At 41.1% G+C, this 10,581-nt stretch overlaps 1 protein-coding gene across 3 annotated transcripts in view; it reads left to right on the top strand.

Annotated features, from left to right (window-relative positions):
• cacna2d1a (calcium channel, voltage-dependent, alpha 2/delta subunit 1a) overlaps positions 1–10,581 on the top strand; it is a 98,039-nt gene that overhangs the window by 33,322 nt on the left and 54,136 nt on the right. For all 3 annotated transcript variants that reach the window (XM_030045746.1, XM_030045745.1, XM_030045747.1), the window contains exon 4: positions 8,157–8,216. In XM_030045746.1, the coding sequence (XP_029901606.1) occupies positions 8,157–8,216 (60 nt within the window). The remainder of the gene's footprint in view (positions 1–8,156; positions 8,217–10,581) is intronic.

Raw genomic sequence — 10,581 nt, 5'->3', positions numbered from 1 at the left:
CTAGGTTACACCATCTGATATGTAGAACCAGTACCCCAAGTCCCCCACCTTTACTTTTGCATTTAAGAGCATTCATTTCCATTAATATGCTTTATAAACAGTTTAAAACAGCTATAAGTGATTTCCCCCTATAAAAAACATTGAGTAGATTTTCGAAATAAGAGGGGGAACTATGGTTCCTCCTGAGTTTTACTCGGGGAACGGCGTGCCCGTGTGTGTCCCTCCATGTGCACCAGTATAATGAAACAAATAGCATTAACCCTTCACTTTCATGCTACTTCACTTTCTTGCCATTTATTTGTTATATAAATCAAGAGTATATCTGATGCAATGTTGCAACTATCACTAGTGTTGTTCCCCCGATAGTTTTGTGCTTGTAGGAAAAAGTCTGTCTAGTACAAGTAGCTCTCTCTGGTTTTGCCAATGCAACATGTTGAACTGGCCACTGGGCTGTTGACGTGGGCCAACGATGAAGGACAAAATGCACAAACTACAAGCTGATATGGCCGATGACTTCTGAGGGCTGAGGGACGACCAGCAAGCTGGTTTGCCATGGGCAGTTAAACAAAAAAAATACATTTCTCAATTGATAAAACTATTGTAACACGTTTAAAACCTTAACACTGTTTTTTTTTTAATATCAAAGCCAATATGTAGTGCTTTGTTTGCTGCTGTTTTGTGCGGATGTAGGTTTGTTTTAGTTACAGAAAAACAGTCACAAGAAAAGCTCCACAGAAATTAGCACATTTCCAGCATGAACTGTCCTTCCAAAAAAAAAAAAAAAAAAAAAAACGATTTGTGGTTTCTGCTTGGGTCGTCCTGGTGTGATCTCAGTAGGAGATTAAACTCTGGTGTTACAGTAGAGATCATTACTTTTCTGCAGAAAGGACTCAAAGGCACCCTCACCCACACATACACACATTCTGTACTAGTTAAAATGGTGGATATGGGGTTAGGCTATAAACTGGACATTCGGAGCTCATAAAACTGCCTTTCTATTCGAAACTTGACTCATTTTTTTTTCCAGCATCATTGTCTCTCTAGTTTTTCAGTGTCATTCTTCTTCAACCTGCTTCTCTTTTTTTTTATGCCTATGCCAGTAACTTACTTCATATTCAGTTAAAGGTTCTTATCACATTTCTGTAGCCTGGCTTTGGAAATCCATATGAGCTAATCCCGCTTCATGCTCAGTGCAGAGACAAAAAGGAAACGGAAACGCAAGCTCATTCCAGTTGGTTTCTTTTCTCGAGAGCTGAATTCTTCTGCAGCCCTATTAAAGTGGTGGAGCTTCCAGGCTTGTGGACATTAAAGCAGGAGAAGCGTGAACACCAAGGTACATCTGTGTTCATCATGCAGAGCTGATGCAAGTCAAACTACACAGAAAGCATGAAGCGGGCATTCGTCACATTCATTATCTGTCCCAAAACTCTGCAATATATCAGCCATTCTATAGAAGCTCGTTAACCGGTCTGCTGTTATTGTATCAATTTTATGCCAGCTCATTAGCTCGCTCGTATTTTTGGAGCACTTATTGTTCCTCATTAACTGGAATGTGCTATGGAGATTTTTTTTTTTTTTCATGTTGGAATGGACATGAAAGTGCAGATGGAGAGCGGAAGAGTGTGTAGCACCTGCTGACTTTTGACCCTTGCCCCTTGATCTGCCATGGAGGACCTCACTAATGAACATCTGCTCCTGTGTGTGTGCGTGTGTGTGTGTTAGGGAGAGAGAGAGAGAGAGGGAGAGTGAGAGAGAGAGAGAGAGAGAGAGAGAGAGAGGGAGAGTGGGCACCATGTACAGCTGTTGAAAATCTGTCCCGACAGCTGTAATCATTGGCCGAGGGCACACAGAGACAGGGTGGTCAGCAGGTTTTGAAATTGTCCTTCTGTGCTTAAAACACTTAAATGTATTGATTGACTCAGCAAAGAAAACAGATCTTAACCCTCCTATTCTGTTCATTTTGGGCTAACACTCATGAGGTTCCCGGTCACATGTGACCGGTAACATTATATTTGATTATAAATCCACTATGATACATATTATCACCTAATGTTGTGTTAGATCTTTTTATCAACTTCTGCTCTTGTGAAAATGACAAGTTTTGAACTTCTATTTGCTATGTATGTGCTGTAGGCCTAATTTACCTGAGATCATACCATTCGTTTTTTAGGGAAAAAAACATTATATAGATATTATTTTGACTATAACAAATACTCAGATGAAACATATTGTAGTATTTATCACAGAGTACTTCATTTCAATGTTTTCCAAGGACACTGTTTTGAAAACATTTCAATTTTCTAAATAGTGGCAAAAAAATAGCATCTTTTGTGTTCCCGTCAGCATTGACCACTATGATTTAGCTAGTCATCCTCATGACATTTTCACATGGAAGGTGACCGTTCCTCTCAGGTGGGGATGAGGTCCAGGAAAAATGACCATTTTTGGACCGAAAGGTGACCACAACTTCAGCTGGGTCTTCTTCCTGACACCTGACAGGTGCCAGGTGTCAGGTGTCAGGTGACAGGTGTTGGCAGTTCCCGTGGTAGGTTCCCGTGAGGGTTGCCATGGAAGCCAAAAAGGGGCAAAGTTGTGTGTGTCTGTGTGTGTCTGTGTGTGTGTGTGTGTGTGTGTGTGTGCCTGCTCAAAGACACCTACATGTTGGGGTGTGGGAGAGAAGTCTGAGAGATACTTTCCCGTGGGGGTTGCCATGGAGCCAGAAAGGGGTATAAGGTGTGTGTGTGTGTGTGTGTGTGTCTGTGTGTGTGTCTGCTCAAAGACACCTACATGTTGGGGTGTGGGAAAGAAGTCTGAGAAATACTTTCCCGTGGGGGTTGCCATGGAAGCCAGAAAGGGGTATAAGGTGTGTGTGTGTGTGTGTGTGTGTGTGTGTGTGTGTGTGTGCCTGCTCAAAGACACCTACATGTTGGGGTGTGGGAAAGAAGTCTGAGAGATACTTTCCCGTGGGGGTTGCCATGGAAGCCAGAAAAGGTTATAAGGGGTGTGTGTGTGTGTGTGTGTGTGTGTGTGTGTGTGTTCACACACATCTGTGTCTGCTCAAAGACACCTGCATGTTGGGGTGTGGGAAAGGAGTGTGGGAATGTGTTTAACTCTATTTTATACAGTAATTGTAGTCTTACCCATTCATTTCTAATGACCGGTCATTTCTGACCGGGAACACGATGGGTGTATACAAGTTAAATAAAACATTCAAAAATTAATAAAAATACTCCAAATTTATTTTATGTGTTCAGATGCCATGTGTGAACAAAGTCATGGAACCTCATGACAAACAGATGAAATTAACTGCATTTTTTGGAGAGAAAACTTGTACACCGGTCAGATTTGACCGCGAACACGACAGGAGGGTTAAAAGAATGAAAGAATAAAATAACAATTAAGGATAGACGGCCAGATGTTGTGTATGATCTAATTTGGTCACACAGATGATGTGAATTAATCAGATCAATTATGCTTTAAACATTAAGCTGTGAAATCATTATTTTTGGGCATGTCTCAGTAGGGGTGGGAGTTTAAGGAATAATTACTGTGCATATTTAGTGATGACTCTTCTGTTAAAAAAATAAGGCTGCTTGATGAGGGATACAGCCTTTGTCTCAGTTCAGCTCCTCAGACACTTTGTCAAACTGATCTCATTCATTTTGAGCTCATCAGAGTAATCACAGGGTTTCCAGAGTGGGGAATCCTTTCAGTTTTTTATATATATATATTATCATCTTGCCTGTCTTCTGCATGCACTCTGCCTCACACTCTCTCTCTCTTCAAATCAACTAAGTATTTCACTTTGTGCCTTTTAGTTCCTTTCTAAAGTCTTCAAATCACTTCAGACTAGACACTAAACATTTTCCTTAGGTTTTGGCTCAGCATCTGTGTTTACACTGCAGTGGTAACACCAGAGTGCCTTATGTGAACTAAATGAGACAACTGGTTGCTTTAAGGAAAGCCCAAGAGTTAAGTTCTTCATCAGTAAAGGAACACATGCCAAGTCAAAACAACAATTCCAACCAAAAGTCATGGCAGCAGTTAGTCCCTTCTCTTCTCCTTCCTGGGGCCTTTACACCCCAGGCCGCTCTGTGCCAAAACATGTGCCAGGGTTTCTCAGACTTTTAACGAAAAGGTCCCCATCTGATTTTTATTCAAGATCAAAGGTCCGGAGTGATTAGCTATAACAAAATAAGATTTAATCAACTCAATTATGATTTTTAAGCAAACATACATTCAAGCCCAGTTGGAGAAATGGCATTGTGCATCGATGGGTTACTCATTACTGTTATTCGTGCACACACACACACACACACACACACACACACACACACACACACACACACACACACAAGGTATGGGCTGGGTCCAGATTGACTTGCAGTTTGGTCAGTCCAGATGCAGGCAGAGGTCCAGGCTTTTAGGACATTGGATCTGACTGTTCTTTCGTTGGTCTCTGTCTGCCCGCACAGTCAGAAAGCCGCCATGGTCATGCTTGAGTCTGGGATGGGGTTGTGCCGCCACATCTCGGTGAACCACCTTCTGCTGCATTTCCGAAACTCCCTCTGACTCCTCATCAATGCAGCTAGTTCATCCATCTTGCTGTCCAGTTCGCTAATATTCCTCATAATGATAGAAAAGAATAGCAGGTTTATATTTCCTCTTCCTTTCACACCTTCATTACTTACAGCATATCAAGATTAAGTTGCAACTAACTATTTTTATACTTAGATATGAAATGCAATAGACGTGCATTAAGAGTTAAAACTTAGCGCTCTCAAAACAGGATATTTCTTAGCCAAAAGTTATTACCCAGGTGCAGATATAATACACACCATACTGGATAACAATATCTTTAGAGAGCTTGCAACATTCCTTTTTTACATTCCCTAAGCTCCCACAGAACATCTTTACTTCCATAGTAGCATGCCCCCCCAGGCCCTCATAAAGTTGGGCAAAAAATTGCATTCACATTGGACCACCAAGCTTTGGTCTTCCATTTGGTTTTCTTTCTCCTTCATTTTCAGTATTCCTGTCTATACACTTACAGAATTGCAGTCGAGCACTGTTATTAATTTTCTCACTCAAGTGACTCACTTTTCTAGCCACAACTTTTTGGTCAATTTATTGTTATTGTGTTCAAAAATGGTGTATAACTGATCTTAGATCATGAGTGTGATGCCTCAAACCAAAGCACACCTTGCCAGTATATACACAATCAAAAGTAGTGTAGGATCTGCAACGTCAGGACAACGTTGTATTTCTTTTATATCTGAGCATTTTTACACGGATCATTGTCTGCCACTAAGTGCAGCCTTATGTATTTTTTTTTTTCAAGATTGTCAAATAAATTAATTAATTTCTTCAACTTGATAGAGTTGTGTGGGCGGTTGATATAAATACTATGACAGTGGCATGCAAGTAGGCAATTTGTTTTTTTTTTTAATTCCATCTCTTCATCATGACATGTTAGGTGACATGCAAGAATACACACATTCAAATCAACGAGCAGCCTCTTGAACTTTCACTGTATTTCATTTATTCGATCATGCTTTGAGACCTGGAATACCAGAGTTCCCTCATAAATCACTATTACTGGGTTTGCAACCACAGCATCAGACTTAAGGTTGACAGAAACACACACTCTACCCAGTATGTCTTTTGCACCTATAGTTAAATGACTGTGTGGGAGCAGATGCAAAGGACCTTTGGTGGACCATTCAGTTAAATGTGACGCCCTTTGATACAAGGTATTTTAATGTATTTTAATGCAAGTTTTGAATCCACATGCTCTCTTCAAGTTGTTTATCGCCAAATGTGTATGTGTTTATCTTCTGTAGCAAATAAATCCAAAAGGGCCCTTGTGGACTGTGTGTGGGTGTGTGATGTCTGAACATTTGCATTGTTTGTGACTACAGTAAAAAGACCGCCGTCTACACCTAACTGTCACAGCCCGTTTAGCTCAGAAAACTAGAAATGCTTCTGTACCGATGCACTGAGATTCACAAACAGAAGTGGGACAGTGGACGGCAAACTGGCCAAGATGTCTACCAGGCATATCATTTTAACGCACCCTTTTTTTCCCCCTGTCAGCTGATGTGCCTGCAAGCAAGCAGGGATGTATTTTACACGCACAGCCACAGACACGCACACACATACAAAGATAAACCCCATTTAGCATTCAAAATACAGTAACGCCTTTCTCTCTTGGAATAACCTCAGACACATACATGGTCCTGTGTCACCTTTGCCCCTTCACTGGCCACAGACTCCCACCATCTCCGACCACCACTGTGAAAATTCCCCCTAATGAGACACAAGTGGAGAGACTGTCGAGGTAACGGCATTTCAAACCACTTGTGCACTGGCTCCCAGCGTGCATCATGGGCTGGTACGGTGTGGTAGCATAATGAGTTGTCTGAAGCCAAATCTGCAGGAGGGGTTTCATTATCAAACTGTTAGCTCAGTCCCATTTGCTTAGGCAGAAAGGGAGGCTTGGACGCGGGTTGTCATCCTTCTGTTTTCAAAGAGGGAAAAATAGAGGAAGTGATATGGAACTGCTGCAAGAAACAATGGGAGGCTGCAAAATGCTGTTGGTGCTGTTGCCGTAGCTGGGAAAATGTGTGAAGGGCGTTTAGGTGTTCATGGTCAAATTTAATGAATATGTTGGGGCGAAAAAAATTCTGTAATGCAAATTTCTCTCTTGACTTGACTTTCCAGTGAACATTTGGCCTGATTTTGAAACATGGTCCTATGGGGATTCCAGGGGAGCTCCAACCAAATAATGAATACTTTTCAGCATCACATTATTATGTCATTCATTTGACATTGGGACAGTAATACTATGTTATGAGAAATGCTGATCTGAGGTTGTTTTCTTGCTCCTATACCAACTTTAGACAGAGAATCTTCCCAGATCAGGGATCAGAAATAATCTCATCAAATTTGGGTGCCTGGGCTAATTTGAATACAACTAAAGGGCCTTTTACTTGAAAACGTTTGGGGGCCTTCCTTCATATTCCCAAGTAGCTTTGCATTGTGATACTGCCTTTTCTAAGGAATGAGCATCACTTATCATGTCACTGCACTGCAGTGACATCCCCACTCTGGAAGGGAAGGGAAGATACACGCTAATTACGCCAGTGGGGTTCAACACATTAGAATGACCAAACATTTCTCCCTCCAGAAACAAGGAATGCACTTGAAAAGCAGTGCGGAATAAAATGAATTGCTCCCTCTCTGATTAGCTAATCAGATTAATTATGTGTGCTTTATCTTATTGTGCAGTTGTAATGATATCAGTGTAATAGGTCTAAGATTTGAGGCTTAGTGGTGGGCTTGCTTACTGTTACTCATGCTTAGTGTTTTTGGATAGTGTGTAATGTAATGTGTGATTCCAAAACCAAAAACAAAGACTCTGTTCTGCCTCCTGTTTCTTGTGACTATTCTGTAGTTGAATTCCTTTTTTTTCTCTACCCCCTCTTCCTCTCATTTTAAAAAATAATTTTCTCCTTTGCCACTGTCAAATCTCCTCTTTTTCTGTGTGACTTGAAACCCATAGTGCCATACACGCAAGCAGGAGGAATTAGATTTGATATTTCCCAGGGGAAATTAATAGTACAGTGTGTTTCTGGACCAGGTACAGATTAAAAGCTGGGCCCCCATTATAAACCCATTAACCTAGTCATTAGGACCAAATCTGGGACGAGATAGAGTAGGTGGGTGTCTAATTTTAGCACAGCATTGTGTCACAGCTAGCCCTAATTCATACTTAGAGGTGCGGAGAGGAAATGAGGTGTTTTCCCTTCAAAAAGCTGTTTCTGTGTCAGCTGCCATAGGGTTACATGTCATTACTCTGATATATGATCATGTGTCATTTCTGCTGGCATGGTTGGTTTGTTATAAGGTAGCTGGGGATGAATAGAAATTTCTTAAGCTGACTAGCCTATGGCTTGTAAATTTCTAAATCAGCTCACATGACAACTATTCTTCTCAGCTGAAATTAGTTGTAGCTGATGTTGATGGTGTGGAGTTTGCCACTGAAGTCCAAAAAAATCTTGAATTCTACATTTTTAAATGGATATCTTGTTAAAAACAGAAGATTTGATGTGTTATATTTGTCTTCTCAAACTCTCTCCCTCTCCTTTTCTCAGAGACTGGCATCAGAAGCAGAGAAGTTTCAAATGGATCACAGGTGGATGGACGACCCTGACGTGAGTGAGTGGCTGAAGCCACAGCTGATACCTTTATTAACACTGGCTACATTACATACAGATCAAGTGGTGCCATGAACTCAGTAAGAGGAAGAAGGGAAACATGTTCTTCATGATGCAATATGATTGTCATAATTGGACAGCAAATCTCATTACAGTGACAATAGTGCCATAATGACTTTGGATAAAATTGAATGCCATTATTTTGCATAATATGCAGGAACAACCAGGCATGATTATGATGAACAGACACAGACACAAAAGCACAGCCATACATACTTGTGCACACACACGCACACGCACTGCACACTTTGTGCTATCCTCCATTAATCAGAGTATTAAGAACACATTAGAAGAGAATGTACTGCACTATTATGGACACTATTATTTTATTCATTCAGTTACGTCGCCAGATTGCTGCCCCAATGAATGTATCGCCCCTCTCCACAATGGCTTTCTCACTGTGAATTACAATGCAATCTCCCAGCTTTTCACAGCCCGCCATGCCATGTTGTAGCCCTGGCCTTTTCTTAATGAATGCAAATTGCAAATTTCCTTCCCCTGCTTTGTAATGAGGAAAGCCGCACACTTGTGGCAGCCATTTAACAAATGACAAATGATATACTGTGTACATTCTGTGGTTGGAGAACTTCAAAGAAACTCACACTTCACAATTTAGCCTATTAGCTCGAATAAAATCTTCAACGTTGTTAGCCAGCCCCTAATGATTCTTTTCCATTACAAATTTCCCATAATTCAACTTCCTGCATGCTCCCCCCTCTCTCGGAAGACTGGGCGGGAAATGTCTCTCTGGGTGCAGATTCATTTATCCGCTCTATTTCTCGCTTCTAGTCGGAGTTTGATGTTATATTGGCCTGAAATGCTTGACTAGCAAAGGTAATTAATTTTTTCATACATTTTAAGTGGATTTCTGCAATACCAAAACCAATTAAATGTCTTTGCCACGTGTAGATAGGAATCTGAATACTTCCCAAGAACACACGCCCATGCATATTGGAACTCAACTTGTTGGACCCAGGAGTGGGCGTCCTATTGATTGGTGATGTAATTTAAACCACAAATGACATTACCAATCAATAGAATTATCACTCCTGAGACCAACAAGCCCTCGTTCATCCCCCTCCCCCTTCCCTCATCAGTTTGTTTTTGACAGCGTGTACTATTGACTGGTACGTCTCGCGTTATTACTCGAGGAACACTCACTGTATGAGTTCATAGTTAGCTTTAAATAAACACACACCGATGAGGGTCTTTCACGGCGTCACAGAGTCATTTTATTTCACTGGAGCTGGGTCTTCCTCAGGCTTTGTTGCCTGTCAGCTTGAGAGCAGGGGGCTGGTGGCTCCCTACAACTCCAGCGTGATTGCAGCCGGCCTGTCAGAAAGAGAACTTGACGTGTGTGTCTTACCGCAGCTGTAGCCTAACTTCATACGGTGCCTCCTCTGCCTGTCATGAACCTGCTAGTAATCTCGCCGCAAACAAGTCACATATGTGCTGTTGTTTGTGCATAACATGAAATGTCTCTGCACACTTTGCATTACTGTATATTGGTCTTTATCCGGTGTACAGTGTTTCTCATGATGTGTGTGTGTGTGTGTGTGTGTGTGTGTGTGTGTGTGTCTGCTTACTGTATGTGTGTTGTGTGTTTATGTACTGCCTGATTTGGTGCTGATCAGTCTAATATCACTAATAGGCCCATCAGCCTACTGTGGTACTCCAGTCCAGTATTCTACCACAAGATGTGGGCTGTTTGTACAGTCTGTGGGCTGACTAGCAGTATGTTGTATTGCATTCCAACTCCTATTAAAATATAACAACCTAAGAGGGATGCATGATATTGTTTTTTTTGTTTTGTTTTGTTTTTTTTTGCCAATATCCGATATTTTCCAACTCTTTTGGCTGATTGCTGATATATGCACATATTTTTTTTCCACCTAATAGCAGAGAACATCAAGTCGGCTTCTCTTATCATGGTGGCCCACTGGCATATGCAGACAAAAATAAAATACAATGCTTTTCAAAATGTACACATACACTGGGCAAAATAAGAAAAGTACTTCAACTTAGGTTATGTGAAATATGCCATATTTATCTTTAGATAACATTTTCTCTCAAAGAACACTATAAGATTCATCCTTCTTAAACAGACTTGGAGACAATCCTGACAATACCCACAACCAGGGTAAATTTGACCTATGTCACATATGGGCATGTCATATTGGCACTAAATTTCATGTTGGGCCAATGCCAATAATTCATTTTAAAGCCGATATCATCCATTACCAATGGATGCATGCAAATATTATCATGCATCCATACAACCATTTGTCAGTGAATGCTAACA

Source organism: Myripristis murdjan, chromosome 23 (genome assembly GCF_902150065.1).
Source record: "Myripristis murdjan chromosome 23, fMyrMur1.1, whole genome shotgun sequence".
Lineage (NCBI taxonomy): Eukaryota > Metazoa > Chordata > Actinopteri > Holocentriformes > Holocentridae > Myripristis > Myripristis murdjan.
This window is presented reverse-complemented; position numbering and strand designations above follow the sequence as displayed.